Here is a 19,894-nt window from a genome sequence, read left to right as displayed (position 1 = left end):
TTAACTAAATTATAAATCAAAATCTTTTAGATTTTGATAAACTATTAGAAACTCTTTTTTATTTAAATTGAAATGGTAGCACGTGAGTCTATATGACCCGTTATATATTTTAAATATAATATTTTAATTTTTTAATAAATTATCGTAAATATTTGCATGTATAAATTAAATATTATAAGATGATATATTTAAATATATAGTTTTAATTATTAAATATAATATTTTAAATTTAAATTTTTAGCATATGAATGATGTTAGATGATGCGTTAGATATATATGAAAATGCATTAATTAAATATTATATTTTATATATATAATAACAATTATTAAATTATTTGATGAATTGGTTAACTATTATTTGTTATTTAAATTTTTTAATATTATTTTCTAATTATATTATATTTATAAATTTATTTGTATTTTTCTACTAAAACTAAACTTTTTCATTTTACACGTTTAAGTGATAAAAAATTTCATTTTACTAAAATTGTTTAAATAATATGAAATTGAACATACACAGGATTGCTAATATGTTTGGTTTTTTGAATTCTAAGAGTGTTTGATATTGAGTTGAGTTGCTTTATCAGCAATCCTAATCTAACAATGATACCATTAGTACGGTTACTTCCGTTTTTTTATATTAGATTTGTTCTTTTTTCATTAAAATTATTATACTAACTAATTTCAAGATGTTTAGACTTTGTTTTATTAAATCTCCTATTACAATTAAACTTCTATTACAATTAAATCTTATACATTTAAATTTCTATTAATTGTATTTTTTAATATTAATTATACCCTTAATGAAATCTAATATCGTAATTTTGCCTGTCCCCCCCCTTCCCACATATAAGATAGTTATAGATAGATAGATAGATAGATGAATTTTTTTTTATAATTGCTTATGATAGAATTAGATTGAGAGAAACAATTTTTTAGATTTGATTTTGAATAAATTTTCTTTAGTGATTTGTAGAAACAGTATAATTGCAAATAAAAAGTTTAATTTTACAAGGAAATAGAGTCAAACCGCATTGCATCAACTTGATTTGGTAAATCCATGTTTCTCAAAATATATACTCATCGTATGGGTATTTAACAATTTTTCTCTGTATTTTATTCTTTTGGTAACATATCCTCACTTAAACCAGACCTAATAAGTGAACCCAGCTTCAAATTTATTTAAGAGCAAATTACTGAGACTCTTATATATATATATATATATATATATATATATATATATATATATATATTATAATTCACATTTTAGTTTTCTTGTTTAAAAATCAAACAGTATGAAACTAGACACTCGTTTAAAAGGTAAAAACATAAGTACTTCCTACCTATTACATTGTTGTGATATAATCATCCAATCCAATCATTATATTTAGTGTCGACTTAACTTAATTCGAGTTGGATAGAACCAGGTTAAGAGTAACATTCTCTAAACTAATTTTAAAGTATGAATATCCATATTAGAAGTCGAGAACTACAATAAAACAACTCACTCACAATTTCGTTAAGCAATTAGGCTATATTTGGTTCGTAGAATATGTATGAAATGGAATAGCTATTTCCAAGGAATAAAATGGTTTTCTTTATTTTTTGGAAGAAATACTTATTCCACAAAATCACGAGATGACAATTCCGTAAAATTACTATTCCATGAATCGAAGCCGGGAATAACAAGTCTAAATGGAATAATTATTATAATCTTTATATATTCCAAAAACCAAACACAGCCTTAGACCATGTTTGGTTCACGGAATGGAATAACTATTTTTTAGGAATGTAATAGTTATTTTTTACTTTGAGTTAAATACTTATTCCATGAACCAAAATAATGAATAGCTAGTTTATACGAAATAATTATTCTGCTCCGGACCTATTTACGAACCAAACATAACCTTATTGTTTTATGGATTACTGCCTGCCTTGATTGTGTGTCTACACCATACTGCTTTGTCTAGATCAAATTTCAATTCCCATGTAGGCCAGTAATGCAAGTCTTGTTTCAATGTTAACACTTGCGATTTTCCTTTCAAGTTGATAGTTTTAATACGAACAAATTCCCCAATTTCCAATTCCTAATAGACAATGAACAGAACAAATTATAACAGAACAATATTTATATCATTGATTATGTCTCAGGAATCCACGCTACAAAAAAATAAGCAACTGTTACCTTCGTTACAATAGCAAAAGCATCCAAATTAGGAGTTGGTTTTCCATTGACTTCAACTATCCATCGAAGAGAAGTTAGACCATATCGATCTGCAGGACTTCCACGATGCGACCTAATTTATTCAATGCGTTCATAAGTTATGATTCTTCATTTTACTTTAAGGGGCCGTTTGATTCAAGGTTGGGAATGGGAATCGGAATGGAAATGATTGTTTTCATTTTTTGTTTGGTTCAAACTTCAAAGTATAGGAATGGGAATGGGTAAAGTTTAATAAAAAGAATTATTTATTATTAATTAAAAATATTTTTTTATATAAAAAAATTATATTTTTAAAATCAAATATTTTTTAAAAAAAATTATTTGAAAAAATAAAAAATAAAATAAATATTCCCATAGGGTAAGGGGGAATGGGTGATTACATTGAAGGGGTAATCACATTCCCATTTCCTAGTGTAATTTGACAAAACAAACACAAACAATGGAAATCATTCCCATTCCCATTCCCATTCTCCCCATTTTTTGGCGAACCAAACGGCCCCTAAGTGGGTTCTAAAAGCTAATATTGTATAGGCTGAATGTGCTGAATCATGATAAACCATTGTTATGTTTGAACAGAAGTTGCCAATATGAAGAAATTGATCCCAGAATGTGGAGTCTGTTAGAATTCAAATATATGATGTTAAGTAAACTGTAAACATGCTAAGTAATCAAGGCTCTGTTTCGCCCAACTAAGGAGTACAATTTTTTTTATATATTTGTGAGTTTTTTGTCCTTTGTTTTAGCCATTCCCGCTATTGAGGGAAGCTGAAAATTCTAGTTTTCCTCAATAGTTCAATTTCAAAAAGTTGATTTTGAAAAATCTTCATTTTTTTAATAAAACCACAAACTGATTTGAGAATTTGACTGTGATCGAAACAAAACAAATTCTATCATGTTGGTATTAATACTCTACTTTTAGATGTAACTTCAACAACAATACAGGCTACAACTTTTTGGTAAAAGGATACTTACTTAGCAACATAAACACCATGTCCTTCTTTAGGAAGAAATCCAAGAGCACGCACAGCTGAATTCGGATACTGAACAATGCACCCACACCAATTTATCATACGTGTTGTGCCGTTCCCATTTCTAAGATCTACCCCTACAAGAAGATCAATTTCATGTCCCTAACAAGACATGAAAACATATCAAATTGACATCTCATTAGAAAGTACATAAAATCATCGATGTTTACTTACCTGTCTAAATATGGTCATGTTAAGTTTCTCATCATTGCCACCACAATTCTCTAACAATTTACAGGCATTTTCCATATCAAGATAACAAGAAACGGGCTCCTTATTCACTGCCAACACCATGTCACCTTGTTTTAATAGAATCTCTGCTTTCGATCCAGCCAAACAACCTTTAACACGTAAAACCTGGCGTCTTGCTGGATCTTTCTTAATAAGAGTCTGCAAAAGAACAATGCAAATAAAGATATAAGTATTGTTTATCTACATATTTGACATATGAATACATTGATCATATCTAATTTTTGATGATGCTATTGTATCAGTCATATTGAGCCTAAAGATTATACGCCCTCCTTTTGAACAGTATTCGTTGGTATTAAATGGTTATCAAGTATCAACTTATGTTTAGATACAGACTAGGACTATCCATCAGTACCCTACCAAAAAGAAAAGTATGATACCCTGTTCGGGAAAAAACATAAAAAAACTAACTGATCATATCTCAGTTAAAAAAATGGCTATCAAATTATAAAATATCATATAATTTCAAATAAGATGACAAAAAGGATAAACATATAGTAAAAAAAAGAAAAAAAAACAGAAAAGAAACTTACTTGGATCCATTCCTCACTCAATCCAAAACTCCGAGCCTTTGATAGGGATCTGGGGATAAGATCAACCTCTAAATCCCTAACAAGTGGCATTGGCCTTTTGATACCATTTATGAGAAGAGATGGTCCATTTGCACCGGATATAATCTTGTCAAGTACTTGGCTGACCATATAGATTGGAATACCTTTAACATATTGAGAAGGTGTATTGCCCACAGGTTTTGCCTAAAAATGAAGATTTAAGTATTGTTCACGTAATATCATGACAAAGAAAATTAGAAGAATTATATGAACACTGAGAACCTTTGTTGCAAAGCTGGCCCACAAAGCTTGCACCTTTCCATGCTCATTACTCAGGATGCCACGAAATGCAATACCAAAATCTGAAATTTAGCATTATGAGAAACCAACACACACATGATAAACACAGCTTGTTAAGTATTAACACCTTACCGGAATCAAGCTCAATCACTTCCATACTTGTTGCTCTAACACATAGAGGTTCGGTTGAACCAATGTTCAAAGCAAGACACGAATTTGTCACTACAGCTTTCCTAGAGATTGCTCGTAAACTTCTTAGCCCCACTAGATATACCGGATCTCCATGAGATAATGCAGGCTCTGTTTGAAGAGTACAAACATAAACACCTTGAAAACAGAACTTCAAATGAAGAACTAAAATACATAATGTGACCTGACCAAACAAATAAGGCTGCAAATAACTACAATCAAAAAGCCTCTAGTTTGTTACCGGGTTAGGAGAAGTGCAAACTCAAAAGAAAAGGGAAGCTTATGATATGTTGGAATCTCATACAAGCCCCATATCTTTTGTATTTCTACGATTCCTTTCAATATCTAATTCTAAGTACTTCTCCCCCAATCTGATATTATGATATCGAAATAGACCAAAACTCTTTTGTGATCCAAGTCTGACCACTAATAGATACTGAAAATTTACAATTAAAATGATCGCAAATCTGCATGCTTCATTTTTCATAGAAGTTCTCAAGGAATCAGTAGAGGACAATTGCAATTATATATGTTACAGCAAATTGGCCTGATCAAAACTGAATCAGACTAATTTTGACATCTCAAACAAATCAATCTTGATCCTGACACTTTAATAACAAATTCTCCATGTTGTGAACTTGATTCTTATTCTTTTTGTTGGAAATATATTCTTATAATTGAAAAGAATAAAAGTACAAAAAATATATAGGACAACTGTTTGTAAAGTCAAACATACCAGGAAGAAGTTCAGCAGCACGAATCATTGAAGCTCCAGCTCCTAAAGCAGATGGGTCATATGCCACAAGAGCATAATTATAAACAGGATGAAGAAAAACCACCTACAATGAATCAACAGCAACTCAAATGCCAATTTTATTTTATTTAATTTTAACATGTGTAAGAGTTTACCTGGCCTGGTATTTCAATAGGAAATGCGGCAAAAGATAGCATCACATCACATGCAGATATTGGAACTGTATTTCTGTCAACTGCAACTAATCCCATTCCTTGAGAATGATGTATAATGACTCCCGTTCCATAAAAATATCGTGAATGGAGGCCATCAAGCAAACATGACGGAGGCACATTAACCTACATAAAATAACCATTTATTCCAAACCAATGGGAAAATATATGAGAAGAAAGCAGTAGGCTGAACTTGCTATCGCAACAAACAATAGCACAAAAAAAAGATTTATTGTTGATGAATGAATAAAACATCATTAACCAGCACATAAAATGGGATAGAAGAAAAAAATGACATTATGTAGCAAGATGGTACAAAAATAAGCATCAGTGGTTGCCTGACCTAGTGTATAGAAGCTGGAGTGTCAGTTTTCATGTATGTTTCTTACCATTATTTTTTATCAACCAACACTGTTACCAGGAAAACTTTGCTACAATTCCATGAAAACTCGAATTTAAAAAATTGAAGCAAGGCAATAAATAACAAGGCTCAACTAACAAGACTAGACAAAACTTTGACATTTTTGGCTTTATATTCGTGAAGCTTTTTACTTCCGTATTTTATAAAATCTACACTGCAGAGTTATAGAATCAATTCTGACTATCTGATACAGCTTAGTGGATCCATTTCTCTTTCTCCGTCTCTTTATTTATGTGTAAATTAGTTACGCAGAACACTTTGTAATGAAGCCATAGAGAGTATCTCCAAGTACGAGTTTGATGATATCAGGCATTAGGTTTCAGAATTAAATTATAACCTTAACTAGGAGCACAGTTAACCTGCAACCTTTATCGATGAGAACATACTTTAAATCAGGATAATCTTTCAGTCAATTTAAGTACCTTATTATTTGTTTAGAAGCTTATTTCCAATCCTACATTTAGTGCCAGCATTATACATTAAGTAGTTCAATTTAGAGCATCATGTTGAAGTGGGAATCCCACATTGATTGTGTGTGTGAAAGGACATGTGTTTACATATTGGTTGGGCACCTCCACTTAACACCAATTGGTTTTCAGATGGAATCAAAAAAATCATTTTGTTGCAACTTATAAGAACAGAAAGATCAAACTACAATCAAAGTTGAAACATTGACTTCACAGCTTAAATATGAAATGCTATTGAAAAATCTTAAGACTTGGAAATATTACCTCTACCATCACAAGGGCAGGCTCTATGACATGCTCTGAAAATGAAGCAATACTTGCAGCTTCTTTTGAATCTTTATGGCTGCATGAATTTTTACTTTCGGTGACCATTGAATCCTCCAACTTGATTTCTTTAGTTTCTTCTGAGGTACCATCAACAACAACATTGTTATTTATAGTTAAATCCCCAAGCCCTTGTGTTCTTGTTTCAATGTCATGTACTTCTTTTCCAGAAACATCTTCTTTAAAACAATGATCATTATTAGCTTCTGAACTAGCAACACTATTTATCGAGTCCAAATTGTTAGTTTGAGTTGTGTGTTTCAGAAGAGTAGATTCACTACTTGATATAGATGTTCCTCCTTCTAAATCTTGTCCAAGATCACTGATACAAGACGAAAAGAATAGGGACTCGGGCTGCAATGCAGGTCTTGCCAGCCATAAGCCAGAACTATCATCGCGGGTGTATATCTTTGGTGCATCGTACCATTCATGACGATCGATTGTGACTAAGGAAGACTGCAATTATAAAGGAAATCAAGTAGAAATTTACTCTTCATGTTTTAAACTTTAAACGAAAAAATGATTTAGGAGATCATAGATTAGTGCATACCTTCCTTCGATGGCGATCATTGTATGTTATATATTCTAATGGTACTCGAGCACCCCTAGACAGCCTAGACAAAACAGAGATTAGATCTTCAAGTTGTGATATCTCTACATCAGCAAAACTCTTAATGATAGCATGTCGAGGAACTCCAGCTCTTGATAGCATATATCTGCAAGCAGTTCAAAATGATGATTTTTACTAAAAAAATATACATGTATAAACCATAATTTGAAGATATTATTTTTCTCCTTGAGTTTTAATATGAATGTTCCAAGTATTATTCCATTTTATTGTAATATGGTGCATGGATAAATCAAACTGAATGAAAGTGAAATGTAAAACAATATCAACTTGCCCAGGTTGTGCTACATATATAAGCCCACATTGAAAGCGAAAGCTTCTCGCCTGTTCCAAACAGAAGTTGCACATGTTTAGATGTTGCCAGTGGCAAACAACTGCAACTAAGTTCAAAAAGAATAAAAGCAAGGGCACGACATCTGGAAACAGTTGATAGAATTAAACAAGTATGACCTACTTGTTGATAAGACAAAGGGTGAATCACTGCTCCACTAACTTCTAAAAAATGGTCAGGAGTTATTGAGTGCAAATCTTGAACCTGAAAGAAAAATTTCAGATTTTTCATATATTGAAAATGAACATGAAAAATCAAATCAGTCACTTGAAGGGATATGGACCTTGATTGTATTACAATTTTTGTCTTGCCTCCAACAGGAAAGGTATAAGAAACAGAAAAATAATGATAAGTTATGTCCAAAGAGGAAAAAGGTAAAATGTATGGTTATTCCTTTTTCTCCTTTCCTCATTATCACTAGTTATCAAATGCAGCACACAAGTAGCATGGAAATCTTCCAAGGAAACAGAAGCCTTATACCACAATTGTAATTCAAATTAAGTGCACATATATCATCAGAAATACAGCATAAGATTCTGTCAATTTAAAAAGCCAGCTGAGTCCTGAAGATAAACTTGAAATGATTCCTGATGTTGCATTAAGTCATCGAAGCAATCTGAAATGATTATGAATGTAAGATTTGATAAAACCTAGAATAAGTCTTACCACTAAGTTTGCAATCAGAGATTCACCACCTCTTTCAACCTGTATTTGAACTGTTTTGCCAATGCTATCATCAAGCAGAGTCTCCAGTTTCAGAAATCGAGTAGTTACCTGCATTAGAGTAGTTTAGTGATATCTTCAACATGTCACATTCCAACATGATTACCGGTTAGTAAATATCTTTCAGTACAATCATAAGGCCAATCTTTACTTTGTAACCACAAACAGGCCAATATAGTGATCTCACGGTTACGGTTCAGATTCTATAATGCAGACTCATAATTTTGATGGTAGCTCAAATGATTAATTGTCCACAATTCCTTGTAAACCAAAATGTTACTCGTCTTTTATCCATTACTTAATGCTTATTACATTTTGCACAAATCGTATTTTTTCTGTCATTAAAAATATTTTGACAACAATTTTCAATTTCATTACTGAAATTTCCGTCATGGTACACATAACTCACAAATTTGTATGGATTCCCTTTGAGCTCAATTACTTTCGAAAATCCAATGTAACATAGTTTCTATAAAGGCCTAACTACTTTAAACCTTTGCGTTTTTTATCAATTACGAGCAAACTTTTTAATTTTTATAATTATGTCCAATTTGAAAATTCTTTTTCCATTGTGTCCAAAACTTTGAGTTTTATTTTTCAAAGGCTTAATGTCATAAAAAATCTTGACCTTTTAACCTCTTTTCAATTTTACCCCGACGTTGTAAAATCGCCAATTGTATCCAAATCCGCACCTTTGGGTTTCAATTGTACCCAATTTTATAGATTGGACTGTTTTCCATTCTAAAAAAGTTCAAAAAAAAACCCTTATAAATTATTCATTTGAACTATTTTCCATTTGAAAAATTCAAAATGAATGACTTATGTGAACCTTTTTCCAATGGAAAAGAGATCAATTTAGTACTTGTGGGTACAATTGAAATTGAAACTGAAAGGTGTTTGGGTACAATTGGCAATTTTACAATGTAGGGGTGAAATCGGGAAGGGGCTAAAAGGTCGAGGTTTTTTGGAACATTAGCCCTTTTTTAAATCCAAACCTTTGCCTTCTTTTATCAATTACGACCAAATTTAAAAACATTGTCTAGCTTAAAAAAAATTATGAATCACAATTGATAAAAGACGCAAATCTTTGGATTTAAAAAATGAAATTTAGAGTTTTGGACATAATTGCAAAAACCCTTTCTAACTAGACATAGGTTTGATCGTAATTGATAAAAGACGCAAAGGTTTGTATTTAAAAAATAGTTTGGCCTTCTATTAAAATGGCCGACAAACAGGAGGTACTGAGGTAGAGGCAGACCTCAATTTTTCATGAATCTAATGAAGAACTTGCTCAAATTAGTAATCCACAGATTATATACAATGCGAAATTACTCGTACTCTTAAGTAAAGAACCCGACATACAAAAAGAAGAGAGTGAGACATAGAGAGAGGATGAGAATTAGAATGAAATGTAATTCAGCTATACAATTAGTACTACAATTTCAAAAAGGTCTTTAGAAAGTTGTTTGTAGATATAAAATTGACGAGGAGTTCTATGGGGTTGTAGATAAAACTTACTTCCCCGTTCACGCATACTAGAACATCCCCTGGCTCCAATTGCGTATCAGCTGGACCACCCGGTACCTGACCAAGCCAGTATCAACGAAGTGGAGAGAAAAAAAAACACAGGCAAACCTGATAAAGTTTCATTACAATATATAGTTTGAAAACACATGTCTGAGCTCACCACAGACTGAACAACAAGCATTCCAGTTTCATCAGGTGGAGAAGCACGCCTTACCATCTACACAAGCCAAAACTAGAATAAGCACTAAACTAATGTTCATCACATTTATCCAAGCTAAAGAACTAGGTACCTGCTCTGTCTCACTTTGAAGACCAAGCTGCCGAACTTTTTCAAATCCTTTATATCGAAATGTCACCTAGATTACAAATTGTGAATGCCAGAACAAACACAATGAGTCCCAGAATATGGCTAAGAAATTGCAAAATGAAAACAAATTAAGCAAACTATCCACATTAGCATGTCAATAATGTAAGATATCCAAAGCATTGAACACCAGTCTATTTTAGAGTCATAGTGGAAAGCCATTTAATTTTCAGTTAAGAATGATTCGAAAAAATAAAATAAGGTGCTCTGCTTTTGATTTTGAAATAGATAGGTAAACATGTTGCCAATCCAAATTTAATCCAAGTAGTAATTGCTGTTAGATTCATAAGAAGAGGATACCGTTCCCTAACTTTGCATTTTCTACATGATTCCTGATTCTGCAATTAATTTTTGTTACTTTTTAAAGTTGGTACGCAATGGCCATTCTTGTTAAAAGTCGGAAATTAGCATTACAGCACAGAGCCATTATAAGTAAGAGTGCAGAAGCCATGGACAAAAATGAACTAAAGACATAATAATCTAGTGATGGTACAAATTATGTCAGAACAATGATAACACTTACTAGTCTTAATAGCAGCCATTGTTGGTCACCAAATTATCATATTACCCAACAGTTCGAAAAAATTGAATGAGGATTTAATTGAACTTTAACAACAGACCTGAAGAGTACCGCGAGGTACCGGAGTTGCTTCCCATGTACTGATATTAGAATCTCTTCCCTTCTGGATAAGTCTCAGTGCCCTAACAACCTGAAAAGTTAAATACCTGACAGTTCAGGGACGAGATGCTACAACTATTGTCCAAACCTAAAGGCTTTATATGGAAAAAAATCTCAGCAAATATACACCAGAAAATTAGAAAAAAGAAAGTAACAATGAAATCATGAACAAATAGCAACAACAAAAACACAAACTGTTACAGAGAAACCCATTATAAAATTGAGAAGGAAAAGATCCCATCTGACTATATGAGACTGCTCAAGAAAAGACTTGATTGATCCACCAACATCTTCATTTCGGTTTATGTATAGTACATCCAGATAAACATATCACCTCTTCAGAAATAAATTATCAGAAGAAAATAAATTAGACTCCGTAGATCAGATTTGATAATCTATTCTTTTTCTATAAGAGTACTGGATAGAAGCAGCAGGACAAATGGCAGCCTGACTAGGAATCTTCAATACAATTATTGAGTTAATAGATGAGAATGTTCCTACAATTACATCATAAAGGAGAGGACATTGTTCTATCTATAAGTTGATTGCTACTTTCCGACTTCAATCCATGAGGCACAATTTTTCAGCTAAGTAGTCTTTTTTATATTCTTTATCTTCGTATCTTGTGAAGGCTTATGACAATACGCACACCTCGAAACAATTCCAACAGCAAATGCATAAGACAATTCATAAGCCGTCTACATGTCTCTTAACAAAACATTCTAGAGGACTTCTTTTCTGATACTACAAAGCATAATCACATCTAAATTAATTTTAAGCTAAAGAGAATCAGAATGAATGGAAAAAATGATAATCTCTGTACTCGCTCTAAAGGTAAAAAGTAGGCTGATGACGAAGATGATGTTTTGCCTCCAGCATTTAGGGCCACAGATCTGCCTAGCCGATCAATCACCGGTGAACCGCTAGAACCACCCTTAGTTCCAGAAGCTGCCTAAAAATGAGCGTAAAAATAAGGAAAAAACATTGTAATATTTTTAATCAGAACATAAGAAACTGAGAAACCATACTAAGATATTGTTTAACGTGACAACAATAATTGCAAGGGATATGCAACAGAAAGCTAGTATTCCTTTTCTTCATTCCTAATACATCCATGGGATTCGTAACATAAAATTACTTACTTGAATGTAGAACGTATTAAAGTCATTATAGCCATCCCTGCACCCCATGATAGAGGCATCAAATTTATAGTATTTATCTTGAACTACTTCTGTATAATTAAAGCACATAATTTGATCTAAGATGGAACCAAGGAAATCTGTAAATTGATATACTTTTTATATCCGGGAGCATCCCGATCCAAACGAGCAAGAGTACCAGCCAAAATCGATACCTGTGTATAAGATAGTTATTGAAAAGATTACATTCATAATAGAACTCAGCAAGCCAAATGAATATTAATACTCCAAAGAAATGTTCAAAGATATTAAAAATTCATTAGGAAGTAAAATACCTTCTCACGACTATCATTGCCAACAACTCGAATTTCCAACCCAACACATGCAGCCTCAGGGGCAAGAGGAATCTCTTCATAATTCAGATATTGAATTGCAGCAGGATCGTAACGAAAGAAACCAAAATCATGGACCTAAGGAAATGAAACAAGTGATTGCAATCCATGATCATAATTAATTTAGATATTGAAAGTGTATGCTCAAAAGTGTTTGCTCATATTGTTAGTGAAAGAGAGTGGGATCGAGTCCATAACATTAAGGCCATCATTTCTGTATGGCCATCCATGGAGTTGGTAACCGATGCTTTAATTGAATACACAACTGCAAAATGCTTCAATCATCTCAATGCAGAGACTATTATAGAAACTCGAAGACAAACTCCATATGTATGATTCAAAAAGAAATAATCTTAAGATGAAAAAAATCAAATAAAAGGAAAATGAAAAGAAAATAAAAATACTCACTGGATCTCTATATATAGGATATAAAAGAACTTCTTCATGGTTTGCAAATATTGCCTGCGCAACAACTGGACCTACATAACAAAAAAAAAAGTCAAAACATGGATCAATAAGTGCACTTCTAGTTTTTTTTTTCTCCATCAAAGGCTAAACTTTATTTGATGAAGTAAGAATAGTACCAAAAGTAAGACTCCTCAACAATGAGTGAATTATTTTAAAATTAAATGATGATACTGTACAGTAACATAAGAAACGTTTAGCTACCAATTAAGCCAAACAATTACATTTACAGTATACAAACTAAAATTTAATTTTTATTATCACTCCATCATCATCATTACTGGAGGATTTTTTGTATTTCTAAAAACGTAGTATATGAACAACAATTCTACTCTAAAATAACTGTGTATATAAATAAATTCTACAAAATTTTGTAAATTAATTAGAACCAAACACACCATTGTTACCCTTTGAATAACATGTCCAACTTAATAAAACCAAGCAAAACTACTAAACTAATACAACCTTTTTTCAAGGCAGTTCTTTAAATCCTCCTCGTTAATTTGTTTAATTAATTACTAATTGTAAAGTTTATGCATAACTTCAAAAAAAAATTATTTTGACTTTAGTAAATTGTTATATGCAGTATGAATAATTCACTGAAATTTACGATTGCTATCTACGTCGAATACAGGGGTAAAACCGTAAAATGTTCACGTTTTCCCGCGTTTTTTTAGTTCGTTTCAAAAAGCGATGAAAAAAGAAACGTTTCTACAGATAACAATGACGAGGATGATGACTAACCAGGTTTAACGACATGTCGGTTAGTGAGAATGATGCCTCGTATTTTGTCAACGACAAATCCCGTAGCACAACCAGATGACGGAAGTTCAGTGTCGAAGGCACGACAAGTCGTAATTCGAATGTCAACAACAGCGGGAACGATCTTATTGATAGTTTCTTTCCAATCTCCTCCTGTGAGTTTATCTCCAGATAACACGACGTCGTCTTCGTAATCGGCGTCGGCGTCGGCGTCGGCGTCGGCGGCGTCATTACTTTCCATCTGCAGAGTCTCCTCGTAGTCTCCTTCGGTTGATCGCAAAGCCGATGATTCCATCTCCGATTCCAATTTGTGCAAGTCATCCATGATTGTTTAATAAGCTAAATTAATTCAGCAGTAGCAGTCATAGTAGTAGGTACATTTTTATTGTTAATTGTATATGAAATTGAGTCGTCTTCGTCTTTTTCTATTCTATAAATTAAAGTAGAAAAATTATTGCACACAACCGTTGCGCTATGTGCAACAAACCAATTGTGCGTTAGCCATGTAGAAAATTGAATGATAAAAAAAATAAGTAATAATTAAAAGATTCCCTATCGCAAATGCTCATTGGCTTGATATAAAAATGACATGGCGCAACGGTTGCATGGGATAAACACTGGCTAAGAAAGACTCTTCAAGTGAGACCTGCAGTAGTAGATGCTTTCGTTAATTGGGAGAATTTCCTCTTAGGTACCTAAACTTTTATCTTTTTCCAGTATAACTTCTGAATTCTGATCTATAAATAAAATATACTTAAATTATAATTTTATAACATTAAAATATTTTTCATTAATGACTCTCAATTTCTGTCAAAATAAGCTGGTATGACAATCGTGTAATATCTGAATGGTGTATCTTTTTGATCTTACTAAACACACATCATATGAATTCCGCACAGTGTTATATAAAATCCGATATTAATGTTTCATGAGTTATGTGACACCCATCTATTTAATCAGTAAAAATACTATATTGTAAGATATTTATTTTGATAGATAAAATGTTTATATAGATGTCATGTTGATATATTTAACAAAAAAATTGTTAATAAAATATACTGTACTGCTATAAAATTATAGTTATGATATATTATGTTTATAAAATAAAATTTCAGTATTGTGCAGGAGAAAAGAAGAAAGTTTATATGCCATGAGTGAGCATTTCTCCATTAATTATTAGTAGTGAACTAAAGAGCATCTCTAAAAAAACCTTTTAAAGAGGTAAATTATTTTATTTAAAAATAATAAATAAAAAGTATAAAATAGAAAGCGGATATGTGACCAAACTTTACTTTCGGACTTTCGGTTACAAATCTCATTAATCATTGTAATATAATATTTATTATATACATTATTAAATAATTTTAAAAAATAACTTGAAAATAAGAAATTGACATGTATGAAAATAAAATGAATAAAGAAGTATTAATTAAAATTTATTATTCTACAATTTAAAGTTTCTTTTTTATATTAGAGATGCTATTCATTTTAGGCCTTTTTCAATAGCATAACCAAAAAGTTAACATCAAAAGGAAAATTGAAAATGATTAAAAAAAAGGTTAGTTATGTGTCACTGTCACACTATCTTTGGGTGATGGGCTGTCAGTGGATCTTAATAAGTTGTAAGCAAAAGCCCCAAGTATAGCTCCAAATATTGGGCCTACTATATACACCCATAATCCTTTGTATACATGCTTCACTATTGCTGGCCCAATACTCCTTGCTGGGTTCATTGAAGCCCCTGAAATTGGCCTGTAACATTCAATTATCTCAATTATGGTACGACTAATTTCGAATCTAAACAGAAAATACAGTTTAAATAAATATTACTCAATTATGATGGAAATGAGAAATTACCCAGCCACAAAGACATTCAATAGAATGGTCATGCCAATGCCAAGTCCTCCTAGGGGTCCAACCTGTGAAAAACATTAGAAATTGCTTTAAGATTTCATTTTTTATTTCTACAATTTTAAATCATTAAATTAGAGCTAATTATCGGCAACGAACCGCTGCTCGATCGTCGGTAGTAACACCGGAAACCACGAACATGAGGAGGAAAGTGATGATGATTTCCATAACTAGAGATTGCAAATTTGATCCAACTGGTACAGTTCCAAAATATGCATTAGAATTCACATCCAGCACTAGAACCAGTGTGGTACTAGCAAGAAGTGAACCTATTACTTGAGCAATTATGTAAAAAGGTACCTGAAATTATCATATATTTACAATTAATAAAATTATCGTATTCCTAATGCACTACTGATCACTAAACAGCTCATAATATGATACAATAACTATCGTATTAAATATTTTTGACATGATTGCAAAATAATCTGTGAATTTTAACATGTTTTATAACTTTAGCATGAAACGGCACAATACCTTATCTTTAGGTAGAAGAAAGACGTAGCTGGCACAAGTACAATCAGTACCTTGGCCTTGGAACATTAAGTAAGTTTTCGATTAAAAAAAAAGATATGCGGATGCTAGGATATATAATGTCACTGTACCGACATTAACATCAGCATTTTCCTATCGGTGTTCTAAATTTTAAAAATTAATAATTTGTCTTTTAACAAAAATTCCTATTAAAATAACAAAATACGCTAAATGTTTTAAGTGATCGAATATTTTTAAAATCGAATTAGAGACTAACCTGGCGAATCGGAAATCGCAGAAAGAGGGCGGAAGTGATGGTGACTGCAGGATTAAAATGTGCTCCAGAGATATGGCCAACTGAATAAATCATAACCGTTACAATTAGACCCCAAGTCACACATATGCCTGGGAATGTCACTGAACCGTAGATTTTGTTCACAGCAACAGATCCACATCCAGCAAATATCACAAAATAGGTGCCAATCACCTCAGCAACCAACTGAATAAAAAAAAAAAGAACACAACAAATTAGCTAAATTTTAAAATTAATGTACTAGGCCTGCACAAACGGGAAAAAAGGCGAAACGGAATAATATTTCTTACAGGAGTAGCTTAGTAGGTTACAAATATAAAATCATAATATTTCGTAATCGAAAAAAAATACTTAAATATAAAACTCGACAAGTTTCCGTACAATGTCACGTCTATTTTACATATGTGCCATAGATGGTGTGTGGCTAACCTTTTGTGCAATTTGGACAAATTTGGGTGAAAAAAGAGAGAGAAAATAGTTAGAGTTTGAATTAGGCTTAGTTGAAGTGTTGACTAATCCTTCTTCTATCTTGATAATCTCTTCCTGTTCAATTCCATCAGGTATTGTGGCCATTATTGCTGATCAAACAAATATAAGAAATTTTGGAGGATGAATGGCAGCTGAGAAGTTGTACAAAATTCAGGAATTTGGATTATTGGATATGGTTGAGACAATTTAGGAGACACATGTGAAATCGCAAAAGTTTGGTTTTAATTATTAATTACTTGGAATTGAAAGTAATTATCCAAGTTGAAAAGCATTTCTATATATTTACATCCTAATTTTATTTTATTTTATTATAACTATATACCCTCCATCGCAATTAGAAAATTTCATTTTTAATTTACATACAGTTTAAGAAGATATAATTTATATTTTTTGTTCATAGTTTGTCCTTATTAATTGTGTCATCCGAATAAAGAAACAAACTTTAAATTTGTGATTTTGTTTTGAAAAACATTGAAATTTTGAATGTTTTATTCATTATTACATCAAATAACTTTTTAAAATGTCATTGAAAAAATTATCAAATACTAATGAGTAATTATGATAGTAAGTAATTATGATACTTTCTTTTAACATTTTGTATGAAGAAAAAAAAAGCTAATTTCTACTACAACATTTTATTACCTTTAAATTTAGCTTAAAACATAGTACAACGCTCTTACACTTGAACTCTAGAGCATTTTTTCAATTTACAAAAGGCCAAATATAATAATTTGCTTAATAATATATAAAAAATATATATACAAATTGAAGGTTAATTATAACTAGTCTTTAACAATACACTTTTGAATTGATAAATTTTCCACTCATGAATTTAGTACATGAACTAGATGGTGTAGCCTAGTTCGATTGTTTTTTTAGTGATCAATTATAAATGAATTAGATGGTGTGACTTAATCGTAGGTTTTTTCTCATAAGATAGAAGTTTTGAGTTCAAATTTCTACATCTACATCTCATGAGATTAAATCTCTTGAGAGACATACGTGAGGTGCCACTGACAATGTGGTGTCGTTAAATATCTAACTACTAACATCTAGCAGTTGATTATCATTTTGAAAAAGAAGATTATCAAATGCATACCCCTACTCTAGTCTATTATTCACAAGACAACAATGAGCTACCGACAATAGCACAAATGTTAAAATTCTAGACTTGCATTTGAAGGTACATAATCAGACTTATATTTCTTTCGAATAATAGTTTTGATTTAAACTAGATCTTGACTAATATTGAAATTTGAGTTCGAATTGATGACGTGTATATAAATTTTAATAGAAAAATAATAATATTATTGGTAAACATATATAATTATAAAATAAAATAAAACATAAATTCATCAAAAACTATATTAATGTTTGAGTTGATTTGAGTAGTTTAAATTCGAACTCAACTTAATTAATATCAAACTAATTTTAAGTAATTCGTGAGTTGATTCGGTTCTGTAGCTAGATACCTTCGAGGTAGTTGGACTGCTTTCTTAATTTGTTTAACTTTAAGAAAACATGATTCCTTAAGAAGAAGAAAAATTAGGCAGGTGTTATAAGTAGAATTTTCTTTCTTGTATTTTTATACCTCATGCCAAGAAAGAATTATGACAATTCAGAAAATATACATTCAAAGAATTGAAAAACTGAAAGAACCTGCCTAGCTCCTTCTTTACCTAACAATATTTTTTCAATATTTGCGGTTTGTTTCCTTTTTGATATATGTATCGTACATTGGTTTAATCAGAAATTTTTATTAAAGAGCACAATATAGAAAAGAAAATCCTAACTAATAATGTATTTATACCAATCTAAAACCTAGTTTAAAATCAAAACTATTTTTCAAACGAAATATATGTTTGCAACTGATTATGTACCTTCAAATACAGGTCCATAATTTTAACATTTATGATATTGTCGATAGCTCATTGTGATCTTACAAATAATAGACTAGACTAAAAGTATGCATCTAATAATCTTCTTTTTTGTTATATTAAAATGGTAATAGACGGTTTACCAAGTAAATGCTAAACTGCTGTAAAAAGTCTCTCTCTAAACTTTTCTCTCTCAACCTTTTTTTTCTCTTTCACAAATTCTAATAGTCTTCTCTTTATGGAAGTGGTTTTTGACCAATCTTTGATCAAAAATCACCTCCTCACACTCAAATCTTCTTATAAATCGTATAAAATAAATGATTCTATCATATGAGTAAGTTTATTGTTTTTTTTTTCATTTTGAATTCCTACTCTCTATGAGTTCATTATTTTGATGGAGTATTGTCTTTTTTAAATATCAAATTTTTGCAAAAAATCGTCTACTTAAAAAATTAATTTATAAATTTATATCTTTTCAACTTGATTATTGTTTCTTAGATCCTAAATTTATAGCTTTTCTTGTTGTAATTATTTAGATTTATAATTTATTACTGTCTTTTAACTAAATTTAATTTTTAAATCTAGTTATTTTGATTTATGTATTCGGGTGATCCTTGGTGGTTAGTTTAACCCTATTTAATTACTGTATTTTTACAGCTCTCATCATAATGTGTTGAGAAGCCGTTCATGTGATTTTCGTTATTATTAATTAAAATTTTAGCCTTTGGAAACAAAAAAATAGTAACAGACTATTAGAATTTGAGGCATGGAACCTCACATGTTTCCCTTAAGAGATTTAATCTCATAAGATGTGGATGTAAAAACTTGAACTCAAAACCTCCACCCATGAGAAAGAACCCCACACTAGGTCACTCCATCTAGTTCATTTATGGGTTAATTACATATAAAATCACCACCTTTACACGAATTTTCAAAAATAACACGACCTTTAAAAGGTGTCAATTCAGGGCATCACTTTTCGTTTCTTTTCAAAAACAACATGGGCACGTTTTTTGATAAAATTTTGCTGACTTGGACACCCGATGAGAGTGCCACGTGTCACGCCACGTCAGCAAAAATGCCACTAAAAATGTGCCC

General features: G+C 31.3%; 2 protein-coding genes across 2 annotated transcripts; both read right to left on the bottom strand.

Annotated features, from left to right (window-relative positions):
• Positions 1–1,683: 1,683 nt before the first annotated feature.
• Positions 1,684–14,171, bottom strand: LOC126677362 (protease Do-like 7). The gene is made up of 24 exons (XM_050371930.2): positions 13,715–14,171; positions 12,914–12,984; positions 12,449–12,583; positions 12,270–12,328; positions 12,117–12,153; positions 11,798–11,926; positions 10,916–11,005; positions 10,222–10,287; positions 10,092–10,148; positions 9,923–9,988; positions 8,348–8,455; positions 7,805–7,885; positions 7,625–7,674; positions 7,273–7,438; positions 6,663–7,178; positions 5,454–5,636; positions 5,281–5,383; positions 4,488–4,655; positions 4,338–4,417; positions 4,038–4,259; positions 3,427–3,642; positions 3,197–3,354; positions 2,186–2,297; positions 1,684–2,087 (listed from the first exon to the last, which is right to left on the bottom strand). Exons 1-24 carry the CDS (start codon positions 14,055–14,057, stop codon positions 1,917–1,919), a joined length of 3,387 nt encoding a protein of 1,128 aa, XP_050227887.1. The 5' UTR covers positions 14,058–14,171; the 3' UTR covers positions 1,684–1,916.
• A 1,120-nt stretch (positions 14,172–15,291) lies between these two features.
• On the bottom strand, positions 15,292–17,029 carry LOC126678590 (probable aquaporin NIP-type). The gene is made up of 5 exons (XM_050373484.2): positions 16,860–17,029; positions 16,395–16,616; positions 15,743–15,943; positions 15,590–15,651; positions 15,292–15,484 (listed from the first exon to the last, which is right to left on the bottom strand). The coding sequence occupies exons 1-5, from the start codon at positions 17,001–17,003 to the stop codon at positions 15,292–15,294; spliced, it is 822 nt and encodes a 273-aa protein (XP_050229441.1). The 5' UTR covers positions 17,004–17,029.
• Positions 17,030–19,894: the final 2,865 nt, after the last annotated feature.

Source organism: Mercurialis annua, linkage group LG4 (genome assembly GCF_937616625.2).
Source record: "Mercurialis annua linkage group LG4, ddMerAnnu1.2, whole genome shotgun sequence".
Taxonomy (NCBI): Eukaryota; Viridiplantae; Streptophyta; class Magnoliopsida; order Malpighiales; family Euphorbiaceae; genus Mercurialis; species Mercurialis annua.
The sequence above is the reverse complement of the archived record's forward strand: the minus strand, read 5'-3'. Positions and strand labels throughout refer to the sequence as shown.